The sequence below is a fragment of the Crotalus tigris genome, unplaced genomic scaffold (assembly GCF_016545835.1).
Source record: "Crotalus tigris isolate CLP2741 ecotype Arizona unplaced genomic scaffold, ASM1654583v1 scf7180000017549.6302385, whole genome shotgun sequence".
NCBI lineage: Eukaryota > Metazoa > Chordata > Lepidosauria > Squamata > Viperidae > Crotalus > Crotalus tigris.
This window is the reverse complement of record NW_024096467.1, coordinates 3,372,205-3,388,207: the sequence shown is the minus strand read 5'-3', so window position 1 is coordinate 3,388,207 and position 16,003 is coordinate 3,372,205. Positions and strand designations below refer to the sequence as shown.

General features: G+C 38.5%; 1 protein-coding gene across 6 annotated transcripts in view; it reads left to right on the top strand.

Moving 5' to 3' along the window:
• TNIK (TRAF2 and NCK interacting kinase) overlaps window positions 1-16,003 on the top strand; it is a 304,949-nt gene that overhangs the window by 157,468 nt on the left and 131,478 nt on the right. For all 6 annotated transcript variants that reach the window (XM_039338043.1, XM_039338070.1, XM_039338033.1 and 3 more), the window contains exons 3-4: window positions 6,038-6,094; window positions 11,788-11,913. In XM_039338043.1, coding sequence (XP_039193977.1) covers window positions 6,038-6,094; window positions 11,788-11,913 — 183 coding nt within the window. The remainder of the gene's footprint in view (window positions 1-6,037; window positions 6,095-11,787; window positions 11,914-16,003) is intronic.

Genomic DNA, 16,003 nt, shown 5'->3' with positions numbered 1-16,003 from the left:
AAAGGTTGAGAACCACTGATCTAGAAAGTCATTAGGACCCAAAGTCATTGAAGCTGCATTATTTTTTCCCAAAAATGTCTCAGAAGGAAAGGATGGAGTTAGCCAGTTGTTGCCTAAGGTGACTGAATTGAAAGCTGGCCTCTTCAGAAGGAGACACATAGGCTTAAACCTTTGGGCTGTTCAACTTCAAACCAAATGTGAATGCATACAGTTCACCATGCCATAGCTACATAACATTAGTGATCCCATTTTCAAAATGACATGCTAATGCGGATTTAGAGTAGCAATAACAATAGCACTTAGACTTTTATACCACTTCATATTGCTTTACAGCCCTAAGTGGTTTACAGAGTCAGCATATTGCCCCCAACAATCTGGGGAGTCTCATTTTAACAACCTCGAAAGGGTGGAAGGCTGAGTCAACCTTGAACTCTTCAGGATTGAACTCCTGAAGTGAGCAGTGAGTTAACTCGCAGTACTGCATTCTAACCACTGCGCCACCACGGCTGAATAGGTCAGACATGTCAGACACAAGGCCCGGGGGCCGGATGCGGCCCGCAAAGTGGTTTCATGTGACCTGCGAAGCCGTCCTGGAAACAGTGAGGGAACGGCCCCCACTGCCTTGACCCTGGCCCAGGCCAGCCGAGAGCCAATGTACAATTTTGCGGTGGCCATCTGTGCTGAAACGCATTCAGTCTTAGCTCCACAAGGCTGTCTAGAAACAGCGAGGAACCAGCCCCTGCCATGTCAGCCCCGCCCCCTGGGTGCATGCTGGGAGGTGTCACCTTTTGTGAGGAATAAAGAAATGAACCATGCCTTGGCGCTTGCCCCAGTCCCACCCTCTTCTGCCAGAGACCCTCAGATCTGTCCCATTCCTGCCCAGGCCCCCACAGGCACCCTTGACGCGAACGATGTAGAGCTGGCCATGCCCACCCAGTAGGCCACACCCACCCCATCCACGCCCACCCAGTAGACCGCACCCACCCTGGCCACACCCACCTGTCCTCCCGAGGGCAACTGCAATGCTGATGCGGCCCTCAATGAAATTGAGTTTGACACCCCTGGAATAGGTGGTTCTAGTTGATGTAAAATGATTAAAAATAATAATAATAAGCAGACTTTGGAAATACGAATAAAATCAACGATTGTCTAATTTGTCCCTGTTGTTAAACAGTCCTAAGGGACACTGTCAGAATGCTATTGCTTTGCTTGTCAAAACCAATCAATCTGCTATTTTTTTAAGGTGGGAAAAGAACAACATAGGGACTATATTTCAAATACCTGCAGGACAAAACTTGGATCATTTATACAAGGTCGTGCAGTGTTCTACTGGCATTTGTTCCTCTTCCAGGCAGAAAAGTCCACATTGTCCATAACTAACTTGTGATGCATGATGTGTGTGTTTATTTGTGTGTGTGTTAATGAAATTATTCTCCTCCACTCATGCTGGAAAAGGAAGAGCATTGCAGAGGTAGGAGAGGTTGGCAATACCAAAATGTTTGAGCATATTTAAATCGCTACGTATTGTAATAGTCAGGCAGGAGAAACAAGAAGATGTGGTGATTTTGTGTCTGCGGGTGTTTTATTTTAACCACCCCACCCAAAAAGAAAAGATAACTCTGACCATGATGAAAGGATGCAGGCCAGATGGCTATTTTTTTCCACCATCATAAAGTAGCCAAAGTAGATATTATTTAATTGGTTTTCTCTTTAAATCAGGCATGTCCAATTTTTTGTCTTGCCTGGGCTGCACTGAGTGAAGAGGAATTGTTTTGGGCTGCATATAAAATGTATAACACAATTAACATATTTAAATGCACATAATAATGTTAAAAGTTTACCGTCTTGTGGGCTGCATTATTAGCTGCACGGGGCTGCATGTGTTTTAAGTGCGCCAGCTAGTAATTAATTTCTAGTGTCTTTGGAAAACACTAAAAGCAGGAAGGCTAGTAAAAGTCATCAGTTGGAATCCATCCAGCATCTGAAATCTGCAGAAGAGGAGATTAAAAGGGGAGAAAGCCTTCTCTTGCCAGAAAAATATGGAAAGTTGTTTAGAAGAAAGTTTTAGGGTTGATTTTTTTAAAAAAAAAAAAAGGCACCCAAGCTTTAATTATTCTTGGCTAGCTCACTTGCTTAAGTTCAGAAATTTGTGAGTTATGGCCCTCCAGAGGCTGAAGGGTGCATGAATGTAATGATTTTTGTTTTAAAAGCAGAGAATGGGTTTTGTTTGAGTCTATGTAAAATACGGCTCCAATTTAATGCAGTATGACATTGAAGATACATTTGCTGGCATTTCTGTAATTGCATAGTGAAGTGAGACATTTGGTTTGCCAGCAATGGTGGCTAATTCATTGGTAATGAGGGTACAGATGAATTTTAATCTGATGCTATATAACAGGCTTTTCCATTTGGAGTGCTCTGAGTGTGTTCGACTAGAGCAGGGGAAGGCAACCCAAAACACTCAAAGAGCCAAGGTTGAAAAACACTACAATGGTGGGGAAAATTTTCTTACGGTATTTAATAGTCTTTTTTTTAAATCATAGATTGGGTGTAGAAGTCTGTTTATTTCTTGATTCTTTCATCTTACCCAGCTGGATAGGGCTTGACAAACACATAGCTGTGACATGATATAAAACAGTGGTCCCCAACCCCCGATCTGTGGACTAGTACCGGGCCACTGCATGCCAGCAACCGGTCCGCACAAACAAGCAAAGCCCCATCTGAGGGATGCAGGCAGCACACAAAACCACACCCCCTTTGGTCCTCAGAAAAACCTCTCTCCACGGAACTGGTCCCTGGTGCCCAAAAGGTTGGGGACCTCTGGTATAAAAGACCTTTGCTGGTTGCAGATTGATATCACTCCCTGTGTTGCCAGGGGACATTTGGGCATTCTTTGGAACTGTGGGGCAAAGAGTCTCCTATTGGTGGAAAGTTCCTCCTCCTCCTCCTTCCCCCCCTAGGTTTACAAGATTCAAAAGAGTAGGAAGCCAATGTTTTGTAGGGCAGTACTACTTTATTATAAAGCAATACTTTATCTTGTAAGTCTGAATGTGCATCTCTGTCTCATCCTTTGTTTTCATGAAAACTAGATAAGGTTGGACAAGACTTTTATTCAGGTTACATTCCTGCCCTGGACTCCTTAATCCACTTTTATCTGATCGTTGTTTTGAAAGGTTTTTTTTTCTAATGGTCATTTTTTCTGCCCTCTCTACCCCCACCTTCTGTAATCATGTCACTAACGCCTTTGCCTCATCCTACGCTTCTCCCATTTAATTTAGAGTGTCTGAATTTCCCAAGTCTTGGAAATGGTCATAAAACAAAAAATGAATCATTATTGTTATGAACCACCAGGTTTATTATTGGAAAACTGAAGTATATTTTTGTTTGGATCAATAGTATTTACCTGAACTGAATTTATATCAGTTGAGAAAGTAGCACAACAAATAAATTCTTCAGCTAAGAACTGTTTATTCAGTGGCAGTCTCTATTTTTTTATATTAAGAATGTTGTTCCTGGTGCTCTTTGTAGTCATACTTGATTTATGTATATTACAAAATGCTAGTAATGCTTATTTCTGAGGAGTTGATGCCCTATACACAATTTTTAAAATATGTTTAGAGATGATAGAAATTTGAAAGCAAGATATTTTAATCATCTGTTTTCTTTCTTTTAGATATGTTCATTATTTCTTCCCTTATTATAGTTACATACTGAATCACCACCATGAAGGATATCCTTTGTATAATGGAAATGTAGATTCTTAATCTCTAAATGCCTTTAAAGCAGAAGTCTTTATATGTTGTGAAAGTGCTTGCCGTTGCCTCCCTCCTAGAGCTGAGACAGAGTGACTGGCCCAAGGTCATCCAGTTGGTTTTGTGCTTAAAGTAGGACTAGATCTCATGGTTTGTAGCCTGGGACATTAACAGCCACACCAAACTGGCTCTTTGTAAAATATATTACAGCTGCAATAGTAAACTGTGTGTAATTGAGAGACGTAATTATGTGACCAGCTTCCAAATTCATGGTATCTTTGGTATTATGAGAATTTGGGACGGAATTTTAATTGTAGTTCAGGATTTTTCTTTACTTATGACTGTAATAGCTTATGTGTCATTTTATTAATACAGACTAGGGTCATGAAAGATTGGTCTGATAAACAGAGGTTAATTAGAGCAGTATTATTGCCTTTAAGCTTTGCTTATAGGATTTCTGGAAGCATCTTTGACCTTTGATGGAAATAGCCTGCTTGACATATGCTCCTTGTTTATCTCATCCAATAAAGTTCTTCTTATTCTTTAGACATAGATGTATTTCTACACAGCTAATCATCTTGTTAGAAGAAGCAACAATAGTTCAGGAACAGAATACCTGGGTTTTATGTGATGTTTCAGGTTTAGATTTCAGTACTCTCTGGGTAATAGTAGAAAATAACTGCTTCAGATTTGTTTGTTCAATTTCTATAGCTACCCATCTTAATCATGTGACCCTTGATTGTATTACGAGTTGATGTATCAAATGTTGGAAACTTGTATCAATTAGTCTTGGCAGTATTAATAGTACATTAATTTCCTTCAGTTTAAGATGCCTTATTTCCAAATTAGCAAATTTTGATTTTGGATCTCTAGGTATCAAACTACATTTGTCATCATCCCCATATTGGATGGCGATGATGGGGAAATTGCTATGAATCAACATTGCAGACCCAATACACTTTTTCTCTTGTCTTTATTCATGAACATTGGATTCATACTTCAGTAAAACCTTGACATTCTCAAGTTTACTAGTTTTGCCAATGTGTTTTAAGGATAATTACAAAAATAATGTTCCTCCTAAATAATATTCAAGTCAAAAACTGACAGCTTTGAAATTTCCACTTGAATACATTTACAATTTGAGACACACTAGGTCAAGGATAGGCAACCTTGGCTCTTTTATGACTCATGGACTTCAACTCCCAGAATTCCTGAGCCAGCATGGCTCTATCCATTTCTATCTGTTGCTTCTTGCCCTGGCTTCAGGTGCTTTGGAGAATAGCTTGAGCCCCCTCTTCTTTGTGGCAGTTCCTCAAATATTGAATATGGTATCCAATATGTATGTGTGTGAAAGTGTTGATTCCTGCCCTAGGTATAGGGAGGTTAGCTGTTCTTGAGCATGCTTTTTGTCCTTATTCCATTCCTACCACCTGTCCTATGTACCTATGTACATTCTAGCACACTAGATATAAAACTGTCTTCATAATTTTCTTCTCTGGTGACCTTCAGTGTTCACTTATGGACGTGGGCTGTGATTGTACCTTATGATCTCCAGGAAGGCAAAACCCAGAAACTGCTGCTATTCCCATTGTGGAGTCTGTTATGGTTGTCATATTGTCATATGAGTGCTTTGATGCACTGCCAATAGACCAGTAAATTAATGACAAAACCACCCACATTAGTCTTCCTGATCGCTTAGCAGGAAAAATGTAGATGCTAAAACTACTTCCATCAGAGTGAATAACTAACATTTGGCTATCTGCACAGATTGGCTGATTGGAATGGGATGTAATTGCATATTTCATGAGTTCACTGCTTTGACTCAGTGACCCTTTTTGGATAATTAAATATTATGAATGCTCCTTTGTGTTTGTTTTCACTTCCTACAAAGAGATACTTAAGGATATAAGATTGATAGAGTTGTGTCATACAATATGACCAGGACTTTTGCTGAGTGAGTTTCCTACGGCTGTCATTTAATGATCAGGATTGTTACACATTCTCAATATTTGAAATGTGTCCTAGAGCCAAAATGTTTGCCTGCCTCTGAAATTTGTTAAATAAATGTCTTCATAAATAATCAAGCTAATGAAGTGATGCTTTTGACTTCTAACTTTGCACTACTTACCTTAAGGGATGAAGCAATCAAGCGGGAATAAATTATATTTGGAGATAAGCCCTGTCCAATTTATGAGAATTGATGACTTCAAAGCTTTGTTGATAAATTATTGGCCCTAATGTGCAACTGTGAAATCTAACTGACTTATTTGTTTGATTTGTTCTAGGGCCGTCATGTAAAAACAGGGCAACTTGCAGCTATTAAAGTCATGGATGTCACTGGGGTAATGTATTCCTATTTCACTTTCTAAATTATGAATGTGTATGATTAAAGTGCAAGGCAATTTACTCAAGAATTTGAAAACATCCAGAAATTATTTAAATGTTGTTTGGTTTCCATTGGCTCGAGTTGCAACAATACACATGGAGAATTGTCAATAATCACAGTATTTTTTAAAGTGCCAGTTCATTTCATATAAAGGCCAGTATTAAGACATTTAGTGTCTTCAGGGGAAAAAAATCTCATTAACAAAGGACAGCTATGTGATTTAGGGATTGTTTTTAAAAATATTTTTCTTGCTGTTTGATGTACATTATGTATTGCTTATGTCAGTGATTCTCAACCTGTGGGTTGGGACCCCATTTGGGGTCGAACGACCATTTCACGGGGGTCGCCAAACAACATAGTCCGCCATTTTTTTCCCCTTTTCCTTAGCTGTGCTACTCCCTTTTATTCTATTGGCTTTTGAAAGCCAATAGAATAGACTCTCTTGAATAGAGTCTAATTCTATTGGCTTTCAAAAGCCAATAGGAATTGTCCAGGCTATCTCTGCCCTGCTGAGCCCACCAAAAGTCCCATTCTGCAAATGGTGCTGTACCAATTGAGTAGTCCTCGACTTACGACCGGTTGAGTAGTCCTCGACTTACGACCGGTTGGGGGGTCACGGCATTAAAAAGGTTGAGAACCACTGGCTTATGTGCCTTGATGAGCAAGGAGAGACTTGTACAAATTATAACAAGTTATATTACTATTTAATCATTTATTTGCTTCATTTTTTGGTGAAGATTGGGTTTCCATACACTATTTTGGCAACTCTTTGTGGCATTGGATGCAAACAAAAGTACTGTAAACACAGCTGAAATTTCTCAAGAAAACTAAATTTCATATAGCTAATCACAAATAGTCCTTCAAAATTCCACACCCTGCTTGTGAACAAAGACGTTGGATGGATAATTATTCCATATTTGTCTTAGAGAAGTAAATATTCGCCAAAGATTCTTTAACAATAGTTGTGTCACTACTGAAGAAGCACAGCATTATGACGTACCTTGGGATATAATTAACACATGAGTCAGAGAGTCTACAAACTTCTGGAGAGATGACTCAACATTGAAAAATGGGAAATGCACACCTATCTTTTGGACACCTAAGCACAAAATAAATGGAGAAGATCACAGTCCATTCATGAAATGTTCTCTGAAATTATCTTCCCTTTTGGAACACTTTATAAAATACTCTGTTTTATGCAATTTGAATTATAACTAATAGAAAAACAAAATAGAACTTATGTACCTGGCATTAATTTTAGCATTCTTGAAATATAAGACAAGTGTGAACACTGGTATTCAGAGAACATGTTTGATTTAGGTCACTAACCGTAAATATATTTAACAATGAAACAGTGAGATATCTTTATTATAGACATTTCCATTACTTTGGGAGATGTGTGCCTCGTTAGGAGTAGATGCCAGTTGCTGACTCAGGCCTTACACCTGAGCTCCATTTTTATCAACAAAGAAAATTGTCTAATGCTTTCCTTGCCTACACAGATTCTCTTTTCCGCTAGAGCTTAAGTTTCAGCATTCCATGTGGTATTTCCTTTACTTTTGCCAGTCTTTTAGATTCAGTTTTGTCAAACAGCCAGCTTGGTCAGCATGTTTTTACACCTGAATAAAGAGCACAGTGGTCCTGCCAATCCTACAACTGGCTGCAATTGATCTAGACTTTTGTGTTGGTTGCCTCCTCTGTTTACATCACCATAGCATTGCCCGTCCTTCATAACTAATAAATTCCTAGCTTTTATTTTACAAGGCACATATGCTCATTGTTGCTGCTTTTGTAAAATACTGTAATGTGGATAAAATAATAATTCAGTAACGATTTTTAATTTCTGTCATGGGTGTAAAGTTTTACACAAAGCAGTCTGAGTTTTTTTAATTTATTATATTTACAATAAGTATATGGCAATTGATTTTATTGCATTCCTTTGCAATATTTGAATATGTAATGTATGCAATTGCCTTACAAGTAGTTCTCAACTTACAACTGGTCATTTAACAATTGTTTGAAGTAACAAGGCCTTGAAACCAGTCCTTACAACCCTAACTCATAAATGAGGACCCAGATTGGTGGGGGCAACATGATGACTCTGTAAACCACTTAGAGAGGGCCATAAAGCACTGTGAAGCTGTCTATATAAGTCTAAGTGCTATGAAGCACGTACAGCTGTCTGTCACATGACGGTATTTCAGGCAATTGGCAACCTTTTCACATTTATGACCAGTTGCCAAGTGCTCTGCAGTCATGTGAATGTGCAATTTACAGTTTTCTCTTTTACTTGGTTGCTTAATGACTGCAACTGGGAGAACTGAGGCAGTCACATGGCTTCTAGCTTAATGATGATTTTGCTCTGTGACCGAGATTCCAGGCCTAATTGTAGCCATAAGTGGAGGACTACTGAGAGACCTTTGAATTTGCTAGCATTTTTCAATCGTACCTGCTCTTCCTGTCTGGGCTTGGAGGCTGGATAGAATTTGGATAGGGTTCTATCAGGAAATGCCACTGCTGTAGACTAGGCTTGGAAGTCTCCATCCCAGCCAAAAATAAATTCCAGAAGAAAGAAGTGACAAAGTGCTTTTCTATTCTTTTCTATTACTGTCAAGTCCCCAAGGTGGTTTTTCAAAAGGTAACTGGACTTCCTTGGTTTTTTTCCTTGAAAATGTCTTGCTTCTCATAAGAAGCTTCATGGATGAGAAGCAAAGTGTTTTCAAGGAGAAGACAAAGAAGGTCCACCCATCTTTTGGTAAAGCACCTTTAGGAAAACCATGACCTGGATGATTGAGAAGCTCCATAGACGTACTGTGATCAAGAGTATTTTCTAGACTTTTCTTTCTCTAGTATCTAATATCTCTAGTATTTCTAGTTTGGTTTGGTGTCCCTCCCTTCAAAGACGTAGTCTGTCCTCTTTGAAATGAATGTTGATATAAACATTGCTATTATCTGCAAGAAGTAAGGCAATTTCTTCTAGATATCTGTGGTGCACCAGCTGTTGAAGACACTATACCAGTGGTGGCGAACCTATGGCATGGGTGCCAGAGGCGGCACTCAGAGCCCTCTCTGTGGGCATGTGCACCGTTGCCCCAGTCCCAGGCCTTCAATTGGGTTTTATAAAACCTTTTCGCTTTAGGCCTCCGCCGCCGTGTGCAAAAAAAAAAAAAAAAGCTTCAATCAGTCAATTTCAACTTCTCGCAGGGAAAAAAAAGATCTTGCAAAGTTGGAATTGATTGACTGAACTTTTTAGTCCCACCCAGTCTGCTGTTACCACTGCAGCCAAGCCCAGCCAATGGGCCACACCCAGCCAATGGGCCACACCCACCCAATGGCCACACCCACCCAGCACCCGACGATGCATAAATGGGTTTTGGGTTGCAGTTTGGGCACTTAGTCTCTAAAAGGTTCACCATTACTGCACTATACATATTCTGTTTGGTTGCAAACTATATTCTGCAGAAAGGACCATTTACTTAGATCCTAATTTAAGCATTAAAAAATACTGGGACACCCAGTTGATAAAAGGAACAGAGATTTTCTAGGTATTCAGCTTGCTAGTCTTTTTATGGGGAAACTAAACAATTTGCTTGCTACAGAAACCCAGAAGGAAAAGTATAAAATGACTTAATGTTTTTCTGGAAATGTAAGCACTCTAGGTATTGCTTAATAAGAGTTTTAATTCACTAAACCACATGCTATTTTTACAATTTATGGCCACATGACTTGCATAGAAATACAGTGTGAGAATGTCTTCAGAAAGAATTCACTTTAAAAAGACAAATTAAATGAGCTCCTTGTGCTCTCACAAATCGCAACAATTTCTTCCTTCTTTCTTTCTTTCTTCTACACTTGGCTTTCCCCCCTCATTCATTCACTAGTACTTAAGCTCCCACCCTGTTCATTCATACAAAAACATACCTCTTCTTCCATCCTTCCACCTCTCACACATACACTTGCAATTCTCCAGGGAGGTCTGTATAAAAAATGACAACAGTTTTGTCCCTACCTATGGTTTTTCAAAAAAGGATAAGAGATCTCTAATCCTGGAGCCTTTTAGTCCCAGAGTCTTAAATTTTCCTCTGACATTGATAGCTGAAAATTGTTAGCAAATTATTGCTATTTGGGAGTGGACGATGTATGAGCACTATAGTGTAATCTCTAAAATTGGCATATTTAAATAACAAAGAAAACCTCAAAAATGATTTCGTTATCCCCATACAATCCTATATCTATTATGTGAGCTTTTAACTCTACTGAGTTTTGCATGAAAGTGGAGTAACATATTCAGTCAACAACCAGAAAATTTCATAAAGTATACAACACAAGAGTAAACCAAATGGAGGGGGTAAAATACCAACATAGCAGAGTCTCTATTAAAAGTATAACATAAGGTGTATTAATAAATGATAGAGGTCTACAGTCTGGGAAATAAAAAATGCATGTTTCTAAAATAAAGTACTGGTAATACAAAAACACTAATACAGGGGTCCCCAAACCCCAGTCTGTGGACTGGTACTGGGCCACGGCATGTCAGCAACCGGTCTGTACAAACAAGCAAAGCCCCATCCATGGGATGCAGGCAGCACACAAAACCACGCACTCTCCAGTCCGTGGAAAAATCTTTCTCCAAAGAAGCACTCCCTGGTGCCCAAAAGGTTGGGGGCCTTTACAATGTCAGAATCTGAAGTAGTTATTCTTGGAAGCAGCTACGCCTTATTTTCATTGTGGAGATACATCATTTGGCTGCTATGCAAGAAACGAATGGTTTCAAATCTTCTAAAAGATGATATGCATACGAATCATCTGGCCTTCCTAAAGATATAAACGTGCGCAAAATGTGTGTGTTTGTTACCTATTTTCTTTATTCACATTCCACCAGTCAACTCCAAGCCCCTCTAGCCTTATTCCTTTCTTTCAGTTCCCTCTGCCATTAGTTGATCTTCAGTCCTCCACATTTTGGTTTTGCATATGTGCGAAAGAGGATTTTCTGTTGTCTGGCTCATAAATTCCAGGATCCCATTTAAACTCCAGTTGGAATTGAGTAGAAAACTCTATTATAGTGTGTATAGGAAGCAGAAGCATAGGCCTTTAGTGCAAACTACAATAGACTTACAAATTTGGATTGTAAAAGTTAGTTTGAAATAGATTACTGTAAGACAGTTTGCACATTTCATATATTGCTCTTTTTGGAAATTGTCTTTTTGATTCCTCAAAGTGTCCCCTAAACCAACTTTTTCTGATCCCCAAATGGTGGCCACGCTTAAAAAGAAGACAAAAACCAAATAAATTATAATTTTACTTGACTTTAAATTGTTTAAAGTTAAATATAGTTAAAGACTTGGCTGCATCAAGTCTTTTAAGGGTGCTTGTGATTGTAAAGTCTCTGATTATTTCTCTCTATTGTAATCCAATTAACTTCATTGTCACATGGAGCCAAAATAGCAAGCAGCCTAATGTAAAGAAAATGGAAAATATTTACAAGTGGAGCTAAATTTATTCTATAATAAACAGATAAAAGAGGAAGCAGAGTGGTGGAAATAAAAGCAAATGAATTGTTTTTGTTTGTCTGCATCAACCGATGAAGAGAAATAATCTCTGGTGATAAGCCTGTTGTTGAATTGATGACACTATTTTCTTTTTCTCCAGGATGAAGAAGAAGAAATTAAACAAGAAATTAACATGCTAAAGAAATACTCTCATCACCGAAATATTGCTACTTATTATGGTGCTTTCATTAAAAAGAATCCACCAGGAATGGATGATCAGCTCTGGGTAATACAGTTACAGTTTTGTTTGTATTTTAACAATCTTCATTTTATTTTCTGTGGTTGAATAAATCTTAAATGCAACCAGTGTATCAGTAGGTGACAGTACCTACCTACCCACCCACCCACGGTTAATTTTGAAAGCTACATAGAGTTGAGCGAGAACTGGTTAGTATATGGATGAGGAACCTCCAAACATATCAGAATTGTTGGGAAGTTGAAAAAAATGTCCTTTAAGATAATGTTGAACTATTTCCTGTATTCACCAGGAGTTTGATTAGATTGAAGGAAACTTTAGTGCAAATAATACTGGGAGCTTAATTGGGACCAGCTAAGCAAAGCAGTCACTAAGTGGGAAATCACAGGACCACAACTGTGGTTTTTGATGGGAAAGCAACAAGACACCTCAGTTTCATACCTTTACTTTTGTTTGTCCAATTTCTTCTTTCTGGGAAGTAGAAGGTGAAGAAAAAGAAGCAATTAATGTAGGCAATATCACCTTTGCCTGACCCTTCTACTCACCCTCCATAGAGCAGGGAGATTGGAGAGGAAGGGTTTCAAGAGAGTAAGCTGCTTGTTTTGCAGGGGGAGATAGAAAAAAGAATCCCATAGACCAGGCATTGAATAACACATTAACTGTAATGGTGATCAGGTGACTGAAGGATGCCTAGAAAAGCATAAATGTTATTAATGGGCCATAAGGCTATTTTTTTCAGCACTTCTGTAACTTTGAACGGTCGCTGAACGAGTGGTCAGTAAGTGAGGGCTACCTTACTGCAATCCCTGAGCTATTCCAAGAAGGAACTTTGGCAAATCAATGGCTGGTTTCTCTTCCATTGTGCTTGGATCTGTTTTAAATGCTCTTTTCTTTAAAACACCTGCACATCTATTTATAGGAGGTAATATAGCTCAGTTTGAAACAGGTACAATATCCATTTGGATTCTGTAGCTGTGTTTGCATAACATTTGAACTGAAGCTTAAGCTTCTAGTCCTTTGGCATTTCTGAGATAGTGGGAGGGAAGGCCTAATTTTTATTTTTCTCTCCTCTTATTGCTGATAAATAGACACTGGTGCCTGCAGAGTAGGTTACAAAGTACAGCAAAGCAGTAAAGATGCTATTGCAAGGAAAGATTTCATTCCATTTATTCTTCCAGCCACTTCTTTTGATTAGCCTCTTATCTGGGATCAGAGAAACTGGATGGTATGGTTTAATTTTCCTTCCTTTTCAATTAACAGAATAACAGCGTTATCTTGAGAAGCCTAACTGCAAACCAGCTTAGTGTATTGTGTGAGCTTGCCCAGTAAAAATAGCATGAACTTTAAATTAGGATGGAGAAAGATGTCTGTCTTTCTGGTCACAGAGAAGCCAATTTTTTTTAAAGTTTTTTATTTATAATACAATTAAAACAAAAATGGACAAGCATGACATTCCAGAGTAAGTATTCCTAAAAGTTTGTTTCTCGTGGTACAAAAACTTAATACATCATTCTTAACCTCTATATAAGCCTCATCCTTCTATATAATACAATTAAATATACAATTATATGTACATACATACATACATACATACATACATATTTGTTTTCTGAAGCTTTCGCGGGTATTTGTATGTAGGTCTTTGGTTATTCGGGTTTTCTCCCGCGTAAAATTGGAAGTGTCTTGGCGACGTTTCGACTAAGTCCCATTCGTCATCTTCAGGCTGGTGTTTTCAGCTTCGTGCTTCGAGGATATATATATATTTATTTCAATCCTATCATATATATATATTTATATATATATATATATTTCAATCCTATCATTAACTTGAGATCCGAGCACTTCTCCTTAATTCATACCAACGGTAAAATTTGTCCCAGATTTCGAAGTATTTGAGTTCTGTCTTGTCCTTCATAATCGTTGTAAACCTGTCCATCTCAGCACATGAAAGGATTTTATACAGGATCTCTTCTTTTGCTGGAATTCCTTTATTCCTCCAATTTTGAGCAAAAACCAGTCTGGAAGCCGTTAGAATGTGTAACATTAAATAAAGTACGCCTTTGTCGTACTTTTGCGTAGTTATACCTAATAGGAAAAGTTCTGGTTTTGGCTCTACCGCTCGCTCTAATATTTCTTCCAACCATTCTTTGATCCTATTCCAAAAATCACGAGCTCGCGTGCACTCCCACCACATATGATAGTATGTTCCAATTGTCAGATTACATTCCCAACATTTAGAGGAGTCATTGGAACACACTTTACCTAATCTTATGGGTGGGAGATGCCATCTATAGAACATTTTGTAGAGGTTTTCTTTGTAAGAGGTGGCCAAAGTAAACAGAGAAGCCAAATTTATAGAACAAAGGATTATCAATGGCTCATAGTCTTGAAAAATGGGTGCTTATGTCAAGGCATGAGAGCAGCCTGCTTTTACGTAGTAGATGCACAAGAATAACAGTGAGAAACAATAACTGCTTTATTTTATATCTGTTGGCTTTCTATTGTTTTTTTGTGTGAGAAGAAATGCTAATTAGATCTGCCTACATGTGATACGTCCTCAAGTTTATTTATTTATTTAGGAGACTTATATACCGCTTAAGTGCAAGCACTCTCTAAGCGGTGTACACCAGTAAGCAATGTATATATATATTTACATTGCCCCCAACAATCTGGGTCCTCATTTTACCTACCTCGGAAGGATGGAAGGCTGAGTCAACCTTGAGCCGGTGAGATTTGAACCGCTGACCTGCTGAACACAGTCAGCTAAAGTGGCCTGCAGTACTGCACTCTAACTGCTGCGCCACCTCGGCTCTTTCTCAGTGGCAGCCCCATTCCAGGTCTGCAATTCTTCCTTCCACACTGGACCTCATACTAAAAATTACACGTTGTTGAACATTACTATGTGATGCTTTCCTTTAGCTTAATGCTGGCTATTACAAGCAGAAACAGAGAAAAGTACAACGTGATGATGTTGAGACAAGGTCTAAGTTGTCTGCAGGTTCTAAAAAGCAATCTCAGCAGGGTTTGCAACAATTGTTGTTACCTTAGCATTCCTCGAAAGAAGATGGGATATAAATATTTATGAGATACCAATGATTCTGGTTTTGTTATATGTTCTGTTACATTTGTTTGAATGTTTAGAATGCACTTTTTCTTGCAAGTCTGCAGTTCAGCACCTGTGCATTGTTTAAACATGACCATAGTTCGGAGGATCTGTTTTTTGTTGTTGTTTGTTTGTTTGTTTTTACTAATTTCTGAAGTTAGGCCACGATTCAAATGACCTATTCAGAAAGCGTCACTGGGTTGCAGCTGAGAGGTGAACGAACATTTTGTTCCACGCGAGCAGAATTACTATATTTTAGATGTCTGATTGAATTAGAACTGGTGACACTTCTATTCTTCCTGCTCTGGAGATAAATGCATCTTTATTTTTTGCTGTCATTGTTGGAATAAAACTCCTTGATGATAAGGCCAAAGTAATTCTCTTTATCAGTCCTCTGCTGAGGTGATAATGGAGAGGTGGAAGGGAAGCCAGAATGTTTTCAATACAGATTATGATCTCTCTGCAATAAGGCAGGTTTCCGACATATTCTATGGCTATCATGCTTGAAGTGCTTCTTTTTATTTGGCCTGCAAATATTGCTCTGTACAAGAAAAATACCACCAAGTGTATTAAATGTTATCACCTTTGTCAAATACGAAGGTGGCAAATTCTAGCCTAATTGTTCTCCAGGAAAACCAAGTGCAAGGTTCATTTTTCTCAATAAAAGGGAATTGGATCTAGTGATCATCTCCTGGTTCTGTAGAATTCCAGTGTCATCCCTTGTTTTCAAAAACCATACTTTCAGATTATTTGTCCTGTTAGGAGAAGGGCTCTTGGAAAATGGGGAAAATCTTCTTTAGTGACCAGGCCAAGGCCATTTCAAAGGCAATCGGAGGGTTTATTTGGTCTTTCTCTCTTATTCTAAGGTCCTGTCCTATTGATTGATTTCATTGTTGGGTTTTAGAATTGATGGATGTAGTTATTTTAAGAGCACTGATTTTTGTTCTTCCAAGCTACAGGCAGTCCTCAACCTACAACAGTTTGTTTAGTGACCGTTCAAAGTTACAACAGCACTGA